General features: G+C 42.3%; 1 protein-coding gene across 7 annotated transcripts in view; it reads left to right on the top strand.

The window, feature by feature from the left end:
• LOC132384541 (supervillin-like) overlaps positions 1-21,466 on the top strand; it is a 244,447-nt gene that overhangs the window by 92,239 nt on the left and 130,742 nt on the right. For 3 of the 7 annotated variants that reach the window (XM_059955702.1, XM_059955704.1, XM_059955703.1), the window contains exon 3: positions 9,646-10,302. The exons of the other annotated variants lie outside the window; for them this stretch is intronic. In XM_059955702.1, the coding sequence (XP_059811685.1) occupies positions 9,803-10,302 (500 nt within the window). In that variant the 5' untranslated portion in view covers positions 9,646-9,802. The remainder of the gene's footprint in view (positions 1-9,645; positions 10,303-21,466) is intronic. 7 annotated transcript variants of the gene reach the window in all.

Here is a 21,466-nt window from a genome sequence, read left to right as displayed (position 1 = left end):
GGCGATTCTGTGGACGCAGGAAAGAAACTTGGATAGTAGTTTGACTTTCAGGTGCCAGGGTCTGGGATGTTTCAGATCGTGTCCAAGATACCCTGCGGTGGGAGAGAGAACAGCCAGAGGACGTGGTACATATTGGTACCAATGACATAGGTAGGAAAAAAGAAGAGGACCTGAAAAAAGCTCACAAATAGAGAAAGTTTGTAGACAATGCGAGAGGGAGGATAGGAATGTGATAGAGAAGGGACGCACTCAGACCAAAGGCTTGAGATGCATCAATTTTAATGCAAGGAGTATTGTGAACAAAGCGGATGAGCGTAGAGCGTGGATCAGTACTTGGAGATATGATATGGTGGCCAATACAGAGACTTGGATGGCTCAGGGACAAGATTGGCTACTTCAAGTACTTCAGGAAGGACAGGGAGGGAGGCAAAAGAGGTGGGGGCATGGCACTGTTGATCAGAGATAATGTCACGGCTGCAGAGGAGGTGGATGCCATGGAGGGATTGTCTACAGAGTCTCTGGGTGGAGGTTAGGAAGAGGTCAATAACTTTACTAGGTGTTTTTTATAGGCTGCCTAATAGTAATAGCGATATTGAGGAGCACATAGGGAAACAGATCCTGGAAAGGTGTAATAATAACAGAGTTGTCAGGGTAGGAGATTTTAATTTCCCAAATATTGATTGGCATCTCCCTAGAGCGAGGGGTTTAGATGGGGTGGAGTTTGTTAGGTATGTTCAGGAAGGTTTCTTGACACAGTATGTAGATAAGCTTACAAGAGGAGAGACTGTACTTGATTTGGTATTAGGAAATGAACCTGGTCAGGTGTCAGATCTCTCAGTGGGAGAGAATTTTGGAGATAGTGATCATAATTCTATCTCCTTTACAATAGCATTGGAGAGAGATAGGAACAGACAAGTTAGAAAAGTGTTTAATTAGAGTAAGGGGAATTATGAGGCTATCAGGCTGGAAATTGAAGGCTTAAGTTGGAAACAAATGTTCTCAGGGAAAAGTATGGAAGAAATGTGGCAAATACTCAGGATATTTGTGTAGAGCTCTGTATAGGTATGTTCCAATGAGACAGGAAAGTTATGGTGGGTACAGGAACCGTGGTGTACAAAGTCTGTAATAAATCTAGTCAAAAGAAAAGAAAAGCTTACAAAAGGTTCAGACAGCTGGGTAATGTTAGAGATGTAGAAGATTATAAGGCTACTAGGAGGGAGCTTAAGAAGGAAATTAGGAGAGCCAGAAGGGGCCATGAGAAGGCCTTGGTGGGCAGATTTAGGGAAAACCCCAAGGCATTCTACAAGTATGTGAAGAGTAAGAGGATAAGACGTGAAAGATTAGGACCTATCAAATGTGACAATGGGAAAGTGTGTATGGAACCAGAGGAAATAGCAGAGGTACTTAATGAATACTTTACTTCAATATTCACTGTGGAAAAGAATCTTAGTGATTGTAGTGATGACTTGCAGCAGACTGAAAAGCTTGAGCATGTAGATATTAAGAAAGAGGATGTGCTGGAGCTTTTGGAAAGCATCAAGTTGAATAAGGCACCAGGACTGGATGAGATGTACCCCAGGCTACTGTGGGGGGCAAGGAAGGAGATTGCTGAGCCTCTGGCAATGATCTTTGCATCATCAATGGGTACAGGAGAGGTTCTGGAGGATTGAAGGGTTGCGGATGTTGTTCCCTTATTCAAGAAAGGGAGTAGAGATAGTCCAGGAAATTATAGATCAGGTAAGAAGCCATAGAAAGGGTGCAGAGGAGATTTACAAGGATGTTGCCTGGATTGGGGAGCATGCCTTATGAGAATAGGTTGAGTGAACTTTGCCTTTTCTCCTTGGAGCGATGGAGGATGAGAGGTGACCTGATAGAGGTGTACAAGATGATGAGAGGCATTGATCATGTGGATAGTCAGAGGCTTTTTCCCAGGGCTGAAATGGTTGCCACAAGAGGACACAGGTTTAAGGTGCTAGGGAATAGGTACAGAGGAGATGTCAGGGGTAAGTCTTTTTACTCGGAGAGTGATGAGTGTAAACCCATGTGCATCAGGCAGCGGTTTTCCTCAAATGCCTAGCTACAAACAAGGGGTGATGGAACAGTTGACAGTCATGGCCTCCATTTCACTTAATAGGTCATTTCCATGATACGAAGTTTGTTTTCTGGTCAGTGAGATTAAAAGGTGGTTTAAACAACTCCTGGGATAGTGGTACTTTTGTTTCTGCACATTGAAAATAACAATTTAACAGACATGAACTAGATTATAATGTGGTCTTAACTTACTACTGAATAATTCTTCCTTCTGTATTTTTAATGGAGAAGTTTATGTTAAACAAGTTAGTACTTAAGATTGCTAAGCAATTCATTTAAAATATTAATTGCTTGTACTGATAAAGAGGGCTCTTATTTGCCTAATATAAAATGAGAGATTTCTTAAAAATAATAAAATCTTCTAAAGTAGTACTTGCCCTTTTTGATTTATCAAAAGGGCTTTCTTTATTATTCTATCCCAGTAAGAGCTGATTAAGAGAAAACTAATCTTGCTGTTAGAGTGGATTGATGCATGGTGTTCTGAAACAAAATTCTTTTACTAACTTGATGACTTCTATTCCGGAACTCTGAATAACTGAAGTCTTCAAGGAGCAGAGAGGTTCATTGCTTTGAATGCAAACACAGTTCCAGATTTAAGGATCCCACATTCTAAGAACAGAGACATGGATTATCGAGCATGGAACAGTGGAGCTTCATATGGGCCTTTTAGTTCACAATCCTGCTAACCCTTCATTTATCTTACATCAGTGGGTGCCTGTTGTAACAACCTCTACCCATGCAGCCACCACTCTCTGTGTTTTTAAAAGAGACCACCTCTGACATCTCCCCTAAACATTCTTCCAATCACCTTAAACAGATCTCCTCTGGTATTGGTCATTGCTGCCCGAGGAAAAACGTGCTGACTCTCCACTCAAACTATGCCTCTCTTCATCGTAAACACCTCTCTTCCTCCACATCTCTAAAAGTGAAAAGATCTAGCTCGCTCAACCTTTCCTCATAAAACATGTTCTCTAATCAAGTCGGCATCCTGATAAATTTCCTCTACACCCGCTCTACAGCTTACACTTCCTCCCTATAGTGAGGCAACCAGAACTGAAAACAGTACTCCAAGTGTAATCTACCCAGGGTTTTATAGAGCTGTAGAATAAACTTATTAGTTTTATTATACTTTGGCTATTTCACACAACAGACAAAATGTTAGTTCCTAGCTGCCCGTCTCTAAACATCTAGAATTCGTGTAGTTATAGAGTCATGCAGCATAGAACCAGACCCTTCTGCCCACTCTCTCTATGCTGGCCATCTATGCTAATTCTATTTACTAGCACTTGTACAGACAGTGCATTCTATTTACTTGTACTTGGGTCGTGAGGTGGAGATACATCTCTACCAAAGGAGGTGTAAGGTGCTCCTCCCCTCTGCTCACCTGCAGGTCACCGTTAGCCCCCTGATCAGGGTCACATGAAGCCATGAGAGCAAGTGGTGGATGGTCGTATGAGCAGCTGGTGAATATCACAAGCCCTGATTATGCAACTACTGATATCAGGCAGACAATCTCTGAAGAGTATTGATAATGTCTGGAGTCACCTGTCTTGTAAAGACACTGCCCAGAAGAAGGCAATGGCAAACCAGTAATGTAGAAAAATAAATAAATAATCTGCCAAGAACAATCATATTCACCCATGTCGTACAACACATGGCACACAATGATGATGAATACTTGTCCATAGCCTTCATGGCTTTGTGATTGAAATGCCCACGCAAATGCTGTGAGAGTATTTACCTTTACCACCTGCTCTGACAGTGCATTCTAGATTCTAACAACCCTCTGGAGTAAGAATTCTTCCCCAGATCCCTCTAAACCTGTTACTCCTCACCATAGACTTGAACTCTTTGATCTTATACACCTTTGCCATAAGAGGGCACATAAAAAGGGCGGCAAGGTAGCATCATGCTTTACAGTACCAGTGACCTGGGTTGAATTCCACCACTGTTATTAAGGAGCTTGTACATTCATGGGTTTCCTCCAGGTGCTTCAGTCCTCCCACGTTCCAAAGATGTATGGGTCAGCAGGTTGTGGGCAAACTATCTTGGGGGCGGAAGCATGGCGTCACTTCCAAGCTGTTCTCAGCATATCCTTCGACACTAATGTCACATTTCACTGTATTTTTTGATGTTTTGAATTACATGTGACAAATAAAGCTAATCTTTAAAATAACTCTTCAAATGCTATGCCTGGCCAGATCCAATTTCCCTGAGAACTGGTCTCCTTCTTCCCCCAACCTCAGATGTTATTTTGCAGCTAATTTATACTTTATGGGATTCACTTTCAAAGTTTTTCCTCCTGCTACCATTATATCTGGCATCAGTGAAATCTTCTTAAGACTCTGGGACATGTTTCAGCTTTCACTGCTGGATGGGAAACTAATGGCAGTAGTTCTGGCCAATATTCCTTTCTTTTGACATCAATGGTAAGGTGATCAGATAGGGTGTAAAATCAGCTCAACCCTTTTTCCCTTTGGCTTTGATCAGAGCCATTTTCCTGCTCCTTCTGACAATGTCTTATGCTTTGAGGCATTAGTTTTCCATCAGATGGTAGAATTTTAAACTGCACTCTAATTTCTCATCTAACCTCTTGTAAAAAATCTTCTCAGAAAGCTCCATTATTGATGCTGTTGAGTCTGTCCGCTTGTGCTGGCTTATTTTATTCTATTGAACTTGGTGATGAGTTTGTTGTCTCTAAATGTGTTTTAGGTGAAGGACATTTTCAATGTTCCCAGTGCCTCATTGAGTGTTGGTTCCGGGAGGTGACAAGGAATGAGGGACAGTGAGAGTTGGTTTTGGCCACAAGCACTAAGAGAGTTGAAGAAATTCAGTAACTGCTTTTGCTCATAGACTGCTTGAAGTCAGTGGAACAAAATATAGAGAGGCGAGTCTGAGTGGCAGCCAGCACTCACTGTCCTTGGCTGCTTTTGTCCAAGATAAACTTTGCCCTCCTGACTTTTCTCCCCTCTACAGTGTGTCCAGAATCTGGCATATACTGTCTGAGAAGACGTTAAGTGGTTCTCACAACATTTAGAAACATAGAAAACCTACAACACAAAACAGGCCCTTCAGCCCAGAATGCTGTGCCGAACATGTACTTACTTTAGAAATTACCTCGGGTTACCCATAGCGCTCTGTTTTTCTAAGCTCCATGTACCTATCCAGGAGTCTCTTAAAAGACCCTGTTGTATCTGCGTCCACCACCGTTGCCAACAACCCATTCCACACACTCACCACTCTGAGTAAAAAAAAACAAACAACTTACCCCTGACAATCCCCTCTGTATCTACTTTCAAGCACCTTAAAACTGTGCCCTCTCATGCAAGCCATTTGAGCCCTGGGAAAAAGCCTCTGATTATCCACACGATCAATGCCTCTCATCGTCTTGTACACCTCTATCAGGTCACCTCTCATCCTCCACTGCTCCAAGGAAAAAAGGCCGAGTTCACTCAACCTATTCTCATAAGGCATGCTCCCAAATCCAGGCAACATCCTTGTAAATCTCCTCTGCACCTTTTCTATAGTTTCCACATCCTTCCTGTAGTGAGGCAACCAGAACTGAGCACAGTACTCCAAACGGGGTCTGGCCAGGGTCCTATATAGCTGCAACATTACCTCTCGGCTCCTAAATTCAATTCCACGATTGATGAAGGCCAATACACCATATGCCTTCTTAACCACAGAGTCAACGTGCGCAGCTGCTTTGAGTGTCCTATGGACTTGGACCACAAAATCCCTCTGATCCTCCACACTGCCAAGAGTCTTACCATTAATACTATATTCTGCCATCATATTTGACCTACCAATTGAACCACTTCACACTTATCTGGGTTGAACTCCATCTGCCACTTCTCAGCCCAGTTTTGCATCCTATCAATATCCTGCTATAATCTCTGACAGCCCTCCACACTATCCACAACACCCCCAACCTTTGTGGCATCAGCAAACTTACTAACCCATCCCTCCACTTCCTCATCCAAGTTATTTACAAAAATCACAAAGAGTAGGGGTCCCAGAACAGATCCCTGAGGCACACCACTGGTCACCAACCTCCATGCAGAATATGACCCGTCTGCAACCACTCTTTGCCTTCTGTGGGCAAGCCAGTTCTGGATCCACAAAGCAATGTCCCCTTGGATCCCATTCCTCCTTACTTTTTCAATAAGCCTTGCATGGGGTACCTTATCAAATGCCTTGCTGAAATCCATATACACTTTATCTACTGCTCTACCTTCATCAATGTGTTTAGTCACATCCTCAAAAAATTCAATCAGGCTTGTAAGGCACGACCTGCCCTTGACAAAGCCATGCTGACTACTCCTAATCATATTATACCTCTCCAAATGTTCATAATTCCTGCCTCTCAGGATCTTCTCCATCAACTTACCAACCACTGAGGTAAGACTCACTGGACAAGAAGCATGTGGACAAGTGGTAGAATGAAATCCTTTGGGGTATAGATCGAGGACTGGTAAATGGTTGGCATGGACACGTTGGGTCAATGAGTCTGTTACTGTGCTGTATGGCTGTTATATCAGTAAATCAAAAGTTTTATTTCATTGAGAGATCCACTCTCTGCTGCTGTTTAAGATTTCAAATATAAATGATCTCAGCGCTGCATTCAAATTTGGGATTGAATCCAGCTCACACAATTGGAAAAATAATTTGCTCGTACTGGCTGTTTACAGTCCAAGGGAGCTGCTTTTAAAAGCCTTTAAGGGCCCTGTTACCTCATCGTCATACCTTATGATACCTTATGTGAAAATAAACACAGGCAGTTTAGATTCTTGCATTTTATTAAGATCCCTGTTGCCTTTTTAACAAAGAGTGAAGTCATTCAGGAGCTATTCTCCTGTACATGAGTAGCCAGGCTGATTTATAAACAGAACATCCTCAAAACACATGGCAGTTCAGGCAGCATCTGTGGAAAGTGAAAGAAAGCTAATGTTTCAGGTCAAAGACCTCGTTAGAAAGGACATGTGCCCACTGGAGCTTCACTTTTGACCCCTTCAAGTATTCTGGGATCTGAAGACATTAGAAATCAGGAATACATGTATTAACAGTTACAAAGTTGGGGAACAGTAGTTTTGAAATGTTGAGTTTATTGTCCTATATATGTATGAACAAACACAAGAAAAAGCTTTCTTGGAGCAGCATCACAGGCACATAGATTCAGATAATCAGCATTTACAAGAAAATGTAAATGAAACATATTATACAGAATATTTGCAAGAAAACACAACTATAACAAAAGAAAAAACAAGTCCATTTTAGTGTAAAGTACTCATACTGTTTTCTGCATACAATGTTGCTATATAGTAGGGATTACTATTGGTTCAAGAACCAAATGGTTGAAGGGTTTCTTAAACCTGGTGGTTTGGAACTTCAGACTTCCATACCTCCTGCCTGATCGTAGCTGTGAGAAGATGGCATGGCCTGGATGGTGGGGATGTTGCCCTCTTGTGGCAGTGCCTCCTGTAGGTATTACCAATGGTGGGGCAGATGTGCCCATGATGTATTATGCTGAGCCCACTATCCTCAGCAGTTTCTTCAATTTCTGGAGATTTTAAATCATAAGCTATTGGACCAGAATTAGGCCATTTGGCCCATTGAGTCTGCTCTGCAATTTTATGATGGCTGATCCGATTTTACTTTCAGCCCCAATCTCCTGCCTTCTCCCTGTATCCCTTCATGCCCTGACCAATCAAGAATCTATCATCCTCTTCCTTAAAGATACATAAAGGCTTGGCCTCCACAGCCATCTATGGCAAAGTATTTGACAGGTTCACCACTCACTGGCTAAGGAAATTCCTCCTCATTTGAATTGCCATACTAGGTCATGATATCTGTTCTATCCTGATATGATAATAGTAGGGGAGGATCAGGGAAGGAAGTGACTAAAAGTGAACCACACACTATTTGACTCCAAAACTTCACACATATTTGATGATTATCAGATACCGGTAGCATGTTTATTAACAATACACTTGAGAACTTAAGTTTGGAACTTTGCTGCACAGATTTCTATGTGGTTGGGAAATTGGACTGGGGGAGTTCTCCAAATTGTGGCTTATTTACATTGATAAACCATGGAGTCGACCCTTCCAGCCTTTTGAGCCACACTACTCAAGCAATCCCACAACCCCAATTAACCCCATCTTAGTCATGGAATAATTTACAATGACCGTTTAACCTACCCGGTTCTTCTTTGGGAGGAAACCAGAGGAGCTGGTGAAAACCCACGCGTTCCATGGGGAGGACATAGAGACTTCTCACAGAACAGTGTTGGAATTGAACTCCAAGCTCCAGAACATCTTGAGCTACCATGGATGCTGTTTGAGTATACTTTGTGAAGCAGGAGACACAGGCTTGACTCTGCCCTTCCTATTCACTCAACTGGTAAGAAAGGTTATATTTCCCCCAGGCTGTATTGGTGACTGTCCTCTTCAGTCCTCACAAGTCTGCTCCCAGCAACCCCACCTTTCCCACAACAGACTGTGCAATTCCTCCACAGACAGTGCATTCCTCATCTTGAGAAGTGGGGATTTGCACCATGCCAGTGTCACAATGTGCCATGGGGCTCCTCTCTGTCTACCAGCTGGGCTGCCTATTTGGCTGGCTACCAGCTGGGAGTTGTGAACTACTAGATCCTATGAGCATATTCATCTCGGCTGCCTTCTCTTGGGGTTTGCCAGGTTAGGCAATGGTTTTCAGGCTCTCCTACTCTACTTTTATCTCCATGTCCCAATATTTATTGAAAATAAAGAATGGCAAATGTAGACAGGTTTTATTGTTGCTTCGTTCAGTTTTCACACTTATCATCCTACAACTACTTTTTCTGTCTCCTTCACCCTTCTCTCTTCTCACACCACTCCCTTGCCATCCCACCATTTTGAAGTCAGGTCTTCAGATCAACATACACAGATAATTGAGAAAATCCTAGGAGGCACACCAAGATGCTAATGAAATGCTCAACACCAGGTTGTTATGGATTGCTTCTAACCCATCTAGGTCCCTTCCAGCTCACAAGAGGCATTGAAACTTCCATTTATGTCAGAAGATGCACAAGATTGGGGAAGTCTGCTATAACACATGTGTGATCTCCCTAGAAATCTATTCTTGTCACTGATCAGAATGACTACACCTTTTTTCTGCTTCATTGATTTGGTTCAGAGAACATGGTGTGCACTGTGCCAGACTGAAAGTTCATGCTATTCCTAAACCAACTTGTGCTTAATGACAATATTAGAGTGTAATTGAGGAAACATTTGGTTCATAGCACTGTTCTCCTTCACTTGAATTGCTGGCGTTGTGGTAGCTCCATCACAGAGTGGTATGCAAAAACAAAGTCCCAAGAATAAGCAGGATGGAGATTTTGGCTTCTACCTCAGAAAGGCTGAGAAAAGATAATATTCTTGTTTCTGTTTCTCCTGTTTCTGACTTTATTACCTTTTTCGCTATTGTCACCTCTCTGTCGACAAAAAGAAAACTACTTAATTTTCCTTTCATGCTACACTTATTAAAATTTCCTATTCTCTTTCTCATCCACAGTATGAGGAGGGAGGCCCTTTGAGTGCCAGTATCCTGGACTTTGGTGAGGAGGCTGACTGTTACCACTCATAGTGCCCACCAGAATATCACTTTCCACTAAACCCACGTGATTGACACCCCCTCACCCCCCAACCTTCCCAACTGCTCAACAAGTATTATGGATGCTGAAGAGAACCAGCTTATGGAAACCAGGGCAGATCGTATTGCTAGTGTCAAGGCTGACCGGAGGCGAGAATTGGCTGAGAGAGCTGGTAACCTCAATAAGAAGGTCCCAGCTATTTCTAAATGCTCAAGAAAGGAAAAGGAAAATGAACCTTTTGAAAAGGTGTATTCTGATTCAGAGCGTTTTATGAGCAAGTCAACTCTACATGTACCTTTCAAACTTTGGGGAGCAAAGGACACTGACTTTTCAAAAGACATCCTTGTGCATAACACAAGTGGGAACTCTATGGAAAGAATGAGTTCCTTGTGTGTCCAAAACCATAACAATAGAAATGAAGAAATGGCTTCAGGGAGCAAACTTGATGATTCCCATCTTTATGAGATAGAAGTTTGCAGCAAGGAAAATGTGACAGGTGGCTTGGAAAAATCTCTGGCTCTCCCACAGAGATTTTCTGTCCTTGAAACCCAAACCATTGGTCTCCCTCCATGGCCCAGGTTAGTACTTATGTTTAGAATTAAGGCAAGACTACTTGTTGTGTTTGGATCAAAGCATAATGTCAGTGCAGTTGATCAGCATTGGAAATTATTTCAGTTTATCTCTGATGATTTTTCACGTTCTAGAAAGATTTTGATTTCTTTATTAATAGTTAAAGAAAATTGACTTCATTATGTTTCATCCCATCAAATAAATGTGTTAATTTGTATTATATTGGTTAAACTATGATCTGAATTGTTTTGAACTATTGGCTTGACATTCATTCAGACTGTTGCAGTTCTGAGTTTTAAAAGTTTGCAGCAAGACATAAAGGATTACAAGGACTGTGTAGTTCTCATTGGACTGTTATAGGTTTCTGGAAATACTGTTATCTCCACGCTTCACACCATTCTGCTGTTGCTGCGTTTAAGTCCTGAAAGAGTAGTGTTTGAGAACCTCTATGATGAGGTCCAATTTTGAGAGCAACTGATACTTTCCCCTGGCCAATTATGAGTATTGACCACTGCACTGGCCTTGCCAATCATACCAAACTATGAACAATGATTGAACATACAATACTGGTCCTTCGGCATCCAGATTTTTGGAAAAAAGGTATAAAATTCACTTGCTGCTTCTACTTCTGGCTAAAAAATCTTCCGTTTGATATGTTGTTTCTTCCTGTTGCCCCGTCTTTATTTCTGTTTCTCACCTTTCACTGCCCTTTTCTCTTGCCACTCACTTTGCTTTTCCTTTCTTTCCTTTACATAACACGACCACAGTATTGACTTGGACCTCTTGCTTTAGTTCTAGTGAGCAACCTATTGCACCCAAGAAGGTTGAAATAGGACAGATGCTTGCCAAGGAGGTGCAAACCCTGTGTAACACAAACCTACACACATTAATCATTCCAACATTTTTAGTTGTGGTATGAAATTTAATATCATATGGCTTTTTGTTCCTCTTGTGCTAATAAAACATATTACTTGCAATTTAATCAGAAAAGACTGAATGGAGTGCTAATCATTCATTTCTACCAGTTCAAAATGACGTTCTTCCAGTGTTGTGTAATGTCTGTTCGTTTTGAGCTGCTGGGTAAGTGCCACAAGTGACTAATGCTCCCTTGGTTTTAAATATCTGGTTCCAATCTAAAATTCAGTGGGAGAGAGAGCTCCATATACAACTGCCTTTAGCATGAAACCAGTTATTCGCTACTTCAAAAGATTTGGATTGAAAATGTGGGCCAATTTACAAGCTCCAAGCCATTCAGCTCAGGACTGTATTACTCATGAGGTAGTTAATTCAGTTGCATTGGGGAGTAGTAAGTGATCCATTTTAGGCACCCAGTGAACGTGAGCATAAAACACAGGTCAGACATCTAGATTTACAAGCGTGCCTTCAGAGATGGTTAAACGCAAAGGTGGTAAGCATAAACTTTAAATAAGTTTAATCTTCCAAGAAAGATGAAGTATTTAAAAATGTAGTGTGAACTGTTTCAAGGTTTATCATGTACACAATTTTTGACTTCATACTTCCAAGATAGGACCAAGAGATACTGTATATGAACAGAATCAGGCCATTCGGCCCATTGAGTCTGCTCCACCATTCAATCATGGGCTGATCCAATTCTTCCAGTCATCCCCACTCCCCTGCCTTCTCCCCATACCCTTTGATGCCCTGGCTAGTCAAGAACCTAACTATCTCTGCCTTAAATGCACACATTGACTTGGCCTCCACAGCCACTCATAGCAACAAATTTCACAGATTTAACACCCTCTGACTAAAGTAATTCCTCCGCCTCTCTGTTCTAACTGGACGTCCTTCAATCCTGAAGTTGTGCCCTTAAAACAAAACAAATTCAAAACAAAATCTGGTACATCGCATCACCTTTATACATTTCCAAGCTTTAAGCTCCTTTCCAAAATAAAAGACAATACCAAAGGTTTTTCTCAGATTATATAGGACGTAAAAGAGATGAGAGTGGATATCAGACTACTGGAAAATGAAACTGGAGAGGTGATAATGGGGGACAAGGAAATGGTGGACAAACTGAATAAGTATTTTGCATCAGTCTTCACTGTGGGAGACACTAGCAGTATGCTAAAAATTCCAAAATGTCAGGAGGCAGAAGAAAGTGCAGTTGTTCTTACTAAGGAGAAGGTGCAAAGGAAACTGAAAGGTCTGAAGATAGATAAATCAACTGGACCAGATGAACTACATCCCAGGGTTCTGAAAGATGTAGCTAAAGATATTGTGGGGGCATTGGTAATGATCTTTCAAGAAATTCTGGAATGGTTCCAGAGGACTGGGAAATTGCAACTGTCACTGCATTCTCCATGAAGGGAGAGAAAGAAAACTATAGGCCAGTTACTCTGATTTCAGTGTTTGGGATGATGTTGGAGTCAATTGTTAAGGAATAGGTCTCGGGGTACTTGGAGGCACATGATAAAATCGGCAAAATCAGCATTGTTTTCTTAAGGTGAAATTTGGCCTAAGAAATCGTAGGAATTCTTTGAGAACATAACAGACAGGATGGACAAAGGAGTGTAGTGGATTTTGTCTACTTGGCTTTTCAGAAGACTTTTGACAAGGTGGCATGCATGAGGCTGCTTAACAAGATAAGAGCCCATGTTATTACAGGAAAGGTAGTAACATGGATAGAAGATTGGCTGGAGGCAAAGAGTAAGAATAAAAGGGCTCTTTCTGGTTGACTGCTGGTGACTAGTAGTGTTCTACAGGGGGCAGTGTCAGGACTGCTTCTTTTCACATTATATGTCAATGATTTGGATGACGGAATTGTTGTCTTTGTGGCCAAGTTTGCGGGCGATACAAAGATAGGTGAAGGGGCAGTCTGTGTTGAGAAAGCAGCAAGTTTGCAGAAACACTTGGATTAGGAGAATGGGCAAAGAAGTGGCTGATGGAATAGTGTCAGGAATTGTACGTTCATGTACTTTGGTAGAAGGAATAAAGGTGTGGACTATTTTCTAAATTGAGAGAAAATTCAAAAATCAGAGGTGCAAAAGGACTTGGGAGTCTTTGTTCATGATTCCCAAAAGGTTAATTTGCAGGTTGAATCATTGGTAAGTATGACAAATATAATGTTAGCATTCATTTCAAGAGAACTAGAACATAAGAGCAAAGATGTAATGCTGAGACCTTAGAAGGCATTGGTCAGGCTGCACTTGGAGTATAGTGATGTGCTCTTTTGGGCCCCTTATTTGGGAAAAGTTGTACTGGCTTTGGAGAGGGCGGAGAAGATGTTCTTGAGAATGATTCCAGGAATGAAATGGTTAACATATGAGGAGGGTTTGATGACTTTGCCTGTACTCACTGGAGTTGAAAAAGAATGGGGGGGGGAAAGAAACCTTCCTGAAACCTTTCAAAATTTGAAAGACCTAGATAGAGTGGATGTGGAGAGGATGTTTCCTATAGTGGGGTTGTCTAGGACCAGACAGCACAGCATCAAAATAGAGGGATTCCATTTAGAATGGAGATGATGAGGAATTTCTTTAGCCAGAGGGTGATGAATCTGTAGAATTTATTGCCACAGACAGCTGTTGAGGTTAATTTATTGGGGATATTTAAGGCAGAGATTGATAGGTCCTTGATTAGTCAGGATGTCAAAGTTTATGGGGAGAAGGCATGAGAATGGGGTTAAGAGGGATAATAAATCAGCTATGATGGAATGGCTGAGCAGACTTGATGCACTGTGTGGTCTGATTCGGCTTTTATCTTTTATGGTCTTATATCCATGCATGGTAACCTAAATAGAATTCCAATGACAGAATTGTGGTTAATGGTTCTATCCCCTCAGATGATTAACATTGGTAGGGTGTCACTGCACTTTAATTCATTTTTTTCTGCTCTTTTGCCTTCTAACTTGTCTTGGTTGGCACAGCCATTATGGGCCAAAGGGCCTGTTCCTATGTTGTACTTTTCTGTGTTTTATGTTAAGCAATCTGCCATCATCAAATATCAATGAGGTGTGGTCTTGCTCCCATTGCTCAAACATAATTGGTAGAGGCTCACTCAGGTATTACTGTTGGGAAAAAATAAATACATTGGCTTTTCTGCTATCCTTTAGGTTGTCCCGAAGAGAGATATATTTAGTTATCAGCACCAAACAGTTCAGAGTATTGTCCTATTGCTGTACTCTCCTCCTCACTGTCTAGTTCCATTGACTTCAGCAAAATCCAATGTACAGAACTGAATACAGCTAAGTGCCAATAATCTTGCATGATTTGCAGTAAGAGCAATGGACACTATTCTTCCCAGTCTCCTAACATGTTTGTGGATTTGATGTATAAATCACCCTCTAACTTACCCCAGACTAGGTTCTGATTTTCACTAGGGATTACTGGATTACAGAGAAGACATGAAAACCACAGTTCATTTCGCACTCCAAAACAGTCCACTCAAACTCTCAAGTTTGTGTCAATACAATCTGTAAGGAATCTAGAGAAAATATATATAGAAGATATCATTCCAAAAAAAAGAAAAATTTCCATAATCAGATTTTAGACTGCAAAACTCATTGCTCCTCTGTGCAGCTCCTTCCTGGAGAAGATCAGTGACAGCGAGCAGAAAGTGTAGGTGCTGAGGCTTGCTTTGCATTTTACTTGAATTAATGACCTTCAGCTGAAGATATTAATCTGCAGCCTTTCTGCCTTGTTTGATTGTGTTCCCAATACCATAGTTTGGTCAGCCGCAGGGTCTTTCAGTACATCTTCACAATGTAATGATCATGACTGTGTATTTACCTACTGTACTGAATTGCTGAGGCTAACCGATTCCTGAGCGTGGTCATCTGTTAACTAAATTCTAATATCTAAAACAACTTTTGATGTCAGTTTTACTAACAAAGAAGAAATCTGGAGCCAGGAGTGTGGTGATGCATGAAAGACTGTCATTCAAGAACAGGTGCATATGAGTCACATTATGTCCTGTTGACATATCGGTCGTAAGATGAAGCATAGCTAACGAGACATCATGGTGCTGCTGAGACCGTGCCTGGAATAATGTATTATAGGAAGGTTGTGTGTGAAGTAGAGAAGATAATTGTATACTTGGAGGGGTGTGAGCCAACATTTCCCAGTGGGACTAGCTCAGGTCAGCACCTTGGTTGGCGTGGATAAGTTTGTGTTTCCTTATGGACCATCACAGTAAATGATGGTCCTCATGGTAGCAATGGGAACCTAATGTGGATAACTGCATAAAGAAGACCACAGACAGACACTCTCACTTGCATGGAGTTTACATGTAAGCATTAACAGTTTGTGTGGCTGGGTGTTGTTTACTTGGTTGTGATGTGACAAGTATCCGATGACGGTAAAAATGCAAATTTTTTTGTGTTTGTTGGAATGATGACTCAGTGTGAAAAGGTTCCCTACTCATTAGGAGTGATATATTTGCTTTGTTGCTGAAGTGGAGCCAGGGCTGAGGTAGTGTTATTGTACTTATACCACTGATCAGTCAGAGATTTTTATTGGACCACAATATTAACAAAGAACATAAAATGCCCCACAATATTGTGCTGACCTTTTAACCTACTCTACGATCAATGTAATCCTTCCCTCCCACATAGCCCTCCATTTTTCTATCATCCATGTGCCCGGCTGAGCATTTCTTAAGTGCTCCTATTGCATCTACCTCTACTACCACGCTGGCAATGCGTTCTACACATTCACCACTCTGTGTTTTTTAAAAAATACTCCCTTATACTTTCCTCAAATCACCATAAAATTGTGACCCCTGGCAGTAGCTATTCCCCCTCCTTGGGTAAAAGTTTCTGACTGTCCACTTGATACTTGCCTCTCATCCTCCTTCACTCCAAAGGGTAAGGCCCTATCTTGCCCAACCTATCCTCAAGACATGTTTCCTAAACCAGACAGTATCCTATAAAACCCCTCTGCACCCTCTTGAAGCTTCTATATCCTTCCTATGAGGTGACCAGAACTGAACACAATATTCCAACCAGGGTTTTGTAGAACTGTAACAAAGCTGCAGCTCTTGAACGCAGTCTCCGGACTAATGAAGGCAAACACATAATATGCCTTCTTAACAATCCTATCAACCTGCATGGCAAATTTGAGGGATCAATGAACGTGGACCACAAGATCTCTCTGTTCCTATGCTCTGCTAAGAATCATGCCATTGACCTTTCAAACTGAATCACTTCAACCTTTTCAGGTATGAACTCCATCTGACTTCACAGTCCAGCTCTGCATCCTGTTACTGTCCAATTGCAATATCCCTTGTAGCCTTTGCCAACCTTCTGTACTATTCATAACTCCACCAAACTTTGTATCATCTCCAAATTTACTAGTCCACCCTTCTCTTGCTCATCCAAGTGATTTATAAAAATCACATACCCTCTCTTCTTCACTTCACGGATAACCCATCCTAACTCGTCAGCTTCTCCTCACAGCTCAAGCCCTCCAGTCCTGGAAACATCCTTGTGAATCTTTTCTGTATTACTCAGGGATCCAGAAAAGATCTCTGGTCATCAACATCCAGGCAGAATATGCTCCATTTAATCGACCCTCTGCCTTCTATGCACAAACCAATTCTGAATCCACACAGCCAAGTTTCCCTGGATCCCCTACCTCCTGATTTCTGGATGAGCCCACCATGAGGAACTTTATCAAGTGTCTTACTGAAATCCATATACACCACACCCACTGTTCTTCCTTCATCAATATGCTTTGTCACAACCTCAAAAAATTCAATCAGGCTCACAAGGCATGACCAGATTATGCTTCTCTAATTGCTTGTAAATCCTGTCTCTAAGAATTTTCTGCAGTAATCTGCCCAACACTGAAGATTCACTGGTCTATAATTCCCAGGGTTATCCCTACTCTCTTTCTTGAACAAAGGAATTATATTTGCAAACATCCAATCATCTGGTACTACACCTGAGGCCAGTGAGGACACAAAGGCACATGAATGTCTTCCCTCACTTTCCATAGTAATTTGGGATATATCCCATCTGACCCTGGTGACTTATCTATCCTAATATTTTTCAAGAATTCAAGCACATTCTCTTTCATAACATTGACATGTTTCAGCATATCAGCCTGTTCTACATTGTTCTCACAAACATAAAGGTCCCTCTCACTGAATACTGGACCAAATTATTCATTAATGATCTTCCCTATCCACTGACACCAGGCACATGTTTCCACTTCATTCCCTAATCGGTCCTACCCTCACTCTAGTTATCCTCCTGCTCTTCACATACGTGTACAATACCTTTGGGTGTTCCTTAATTCTACTCACCAAGACTTTCTCATGTCCACTTTTAGCTCTCCTAGGTCCATTCTTCAGCTCCTTCCTTGCTAGCTTGTAACTCTCTAGAGCCATTGCCTGATTCTTGCTTTCTAAACTTTAAGTAAGCTTTACTAGATGTTCCAAATCTCTTGTCAACCATAGTTCCTTCATCTTACCATCCTTTCCCTGACTGAATGGGGGCAAACTTATCCAGAATACCATGCAAGTACTACAGCCTTCACTTTTCCATTCTCCATTTTCCTGAGTTTCCAAGTTTATGCTCCCAAGTTCCTGCCTAATAGCATCATAATCCCATCTCCCCCAACTAAATACTTTCCCATGCCATCTGCTCCTATCTCTGTCCAAGACTATGTCAAGGTCTGGGAGTTATGGTCACTGTCTCCAAAATTGTCACCCGCTGAAGGAACTGACACCTGACCTGGTTCATTGCCTAGAACCAGGTCCAGTATGACCTCTTCTCCAGTCAGCCTATCAGAAATCCTTCCGGAACATACCTAACATATTCTGCCCCATCTAAACTTTTTGCACTAAGGAGGTGCCGATCAATATTAGAGAACTTGAAGTCACCCATGAAAACAACCCTGTATCTTTCCAAAGTCTGCCTCCCAATTTGCAGCTCAGTGTCTGGGATACTGTTGGGGGATTGACAGAAAACTTTCAATAGTGTGACTGCTCCCTTGCTGTTTCTGACTTCCGTCAACACTGACTCAGTTGACGATCCCTCAATGATGCCCTGTTATACCATTCCTGATTAGCAATGCCACTCCCTAACCTCTTTTACTTCCCTTCCTGTCCCTTTTGAAATATCTAAACACCAGAAAATCTACCAGTCTCCTGCTCTTGTGATAAGCAAGTCTCCATAGTGGCCACAACAACATAGTTCAATGTACTGTCCCATGTTCTAAGTTCATCACCCTTGTTTCTGATGCAACTTGCATTAAACTAGACACACCTCAACCCATCCCACTGACTGCAATTTTACCCGATCAACTGCCTCTCCTTCCTCACAGTCTCTGCACACTGTATCTACTTGTATACCATCTACCCCATCCTCTGTCCTGTCACTCTGGTTCCCAGACCCCTGCCAAACTAGATAAACCCTTCCTAACAAAACACACAAAATGCTGGAGAAACTCAGTAGGCCAGGCAGCATCTATAGAAAAGGTACAGTCGACGTTTAGGGCCAAGACCCTTCGTAACAGCTCTAGCAAACTTTCTCACAAAGAAAATGGGCCCCCTCGGGTTCAGGTGTAACCTGTTCCTTTTGTACAGATCATACCTTCCCCAGAAGAGCTCCCAATGATCCAGAAATCTGAAACCAATTCTGCAGCCACACATTCATCTGCCAAGTCACCCTATTCTTATCCCTGCTGGTGAATGGCACAGACATTAATCCAGCCATTACTACCCTTGAGGACCTGTTTTTCTGCTTTAGTCCTAGCTCCTTGTATTCTTCAGGATTAAGTCCATTTTCCAGTCATTGGTACCAATATGTTCCACACCTTGTGGCTGCTCACCTTCCTTATTTAGAATGTTGTTAGCCCAATCTGAGACGTCCCTGACCCTGGCACGTGATCTTAAGCCCTTTGAACGTTTCAATTGGCCTCACTCACGTTTTCAAAACTTGCGCTTAGTATCCACAAGCCTATGGCTCCGCCTGATGTTATGACTGGCCCCGCTGGCTTTTTTCAAAACTCATGCTGGCGATTACAAGAATGCTGAATGTCATGACTGGGCGAGCTCACATTTTCAAAACTCCAGCTCAACATCCACAGACCAATATTTCTGCAGAGCGCAAGGGCGCCGAATGTCATGACTGGCCCTGTTTGCATTTTCAAAACTTGCGCTCAACCTGCACAGTCCAACAGCTCCGCTGTTCACAAGAGCACTGAATGTCTCGAATGGCCGTGCTCGTGAATTCAAAACTCCAGCTCAAAATCCGCAGTCCAGTGGCTCTGCCGAGTGCAAGAGCGCTGAACATCAGAACTGGTTGTGCTCACGTTTTGCGCTCAAAATGCACAAACCAATGGTTCTGCCGATTACAAGAGTGTTGAATGTCGTGACTGGCTATGCTTGCGTTTCCGAGATTCGCACTCAAAATCCAAAAGCCAATGCCTCTGCTGAGTGCGAGAGCGCCAAATGTCATGACCGGCCATGCTCACGTTCAACATGTACAAGCCAAAGGCTCTGCTGAGTGCGAGAGCGCCAAATGTCACGATTGCACCCGCGCTCTCTTTCAAAACTCACATTCAAAATACACAAGCCAACGACTCTGCCAATCACAAGAGCGCAGAAAGTCACGATTAGCGTCTCTCGCATTTTCAAATCTCCAGCTCAAAATCCACAAGCCAACGGCTCTGCCAATTGTAAGAACGCAGAATGTAACGACTGGTCGCTCTCAAGTTTTCCAGACTTGCGCTCACAGTCCACAAGCCAACGGCTCTGCTGATCGCAAGAGTGCCAAATGTCACGACTGGCCGTGCTCACCTTTTCAAATCTCACGCTCAGAATCCACGAGCCGATGGCTCTGCAGAGAGCTGCGCTCATGTTTTCCAGGGCCACGCTTAAAATGCACAAACCAGCAGTCCCGCTGATCGCAAGAGCAGTGAAAGTTGTGACTGGCTGTGTTTGCCTTTCCAAAATTTGCTCTCAAAATCTATAAACCAATAGACTGCAAGAATGTCACAACTATTTGCTCCCGCTTGTTCAAGACTTGCGCTCAAAAGCAACAAGAAACGGCTCTGCCAATCGCAGATGTACTGAATGTCACAACTTGCGTTTTCAGAGGTTGCGCTCAAAATCCACAGGCCAATGGCTCTACTAATAACAAGAGTGCTGAACTTCATGAAGGACTGAGCTCACGTTTTCAAAACTCGCACTCAAAATCCACAAACTAATGGCTTGGTCGATTTCAAGAGCCCCATATTCCTCATAGCCTTGAAATTACAAGCATTCTATTATGTGCAGTTACTAAAACCACTAAACAGGAGGATCTTAACAGTATGACTCTTTGCTAAACACCCACTATATTCCCTTTGCAGCAGAGCCTGCTGAAACTGGCTCAGTGTCCACCACCACAGCAAATTGCTGGTACCCTGAGATTTGACCCCCCAAAATTGACAGTCTACTCCCTCCATATGGATCCAACTGCTGTGGGCTGGAGCAGAGGTTATCCTCCTCTGGTCAGTGGAGTGAGCCTGTAACTGGGACAGACAATGCTAATGGAGGGAACTCCTATTGTTAAAAGAGTGAGGAGGAAATGGAAAGGGGGAAATGATGCCAAATGGTCCAGTCAGACTGTCTGCATGGAGAATCTTTACTATTACTTCTGCACAGTTCCCTCGCACCTCCTGATTATCAGTTTTGCCACAGTGGTTATGACACACTTGGAATATTATGAACAGAAGAGATTCTGTAGATGTTGGGAATCCAGAGCAACACACTTAGCAGTTGAGGCAGCGTCTATGGAATGGAATAACCAGTCAATGTTTTGGGCTGAGATGCTTCATCAAGTCTGGATTGTGTGCAGTTCTGGTCATCACACTACAGAAATGATGTGGAAGCACTCGAAAAAGTATGAAAGTGATTGACCAAAATATTGCCTGAACGAGAAGGCTTTAGTGCCAAGCAGAGATTGAAGAGGATTGGATTGTTCTTACTCGAGGACAAGAGTCAGAGGGTGACCATACAGAAGTTTATAAGGTTATAAGAAACACAGATAGGGTCACTGTTGTCATTATGTTCCATGTTGTATGACGTGAGTGATCATGGTCTTTTCATGACCATGATAGTTCTTGGGCAAATTTTTCTACAGAAATGGCTTGTCATTGCTTTCTTCTGGGCAGTGTCTTTACCAGATGGGTGACCCCCAGCCATTATCAACAGTCTTCAGAGATT

Source organism: Hypanus sabinus, chromosome X1 (assembly GCF_030144855.1).
Source record: "Hypanus sabinus isolate sHypSab1 chromosome X1, sHypSab1.hap1, whole genome shotgun sequence".
NCBI lineage: Eukaryota > Metazoa > Chordata > Chondrichthyes > Myliobatiformes > Dasyatidae > Hypanus > Hypanus sabinus.
Note: the sequence above shows the minus strand (reverse complement) of the source record. Positions and strands in the feature narration are given on the sequence as shown.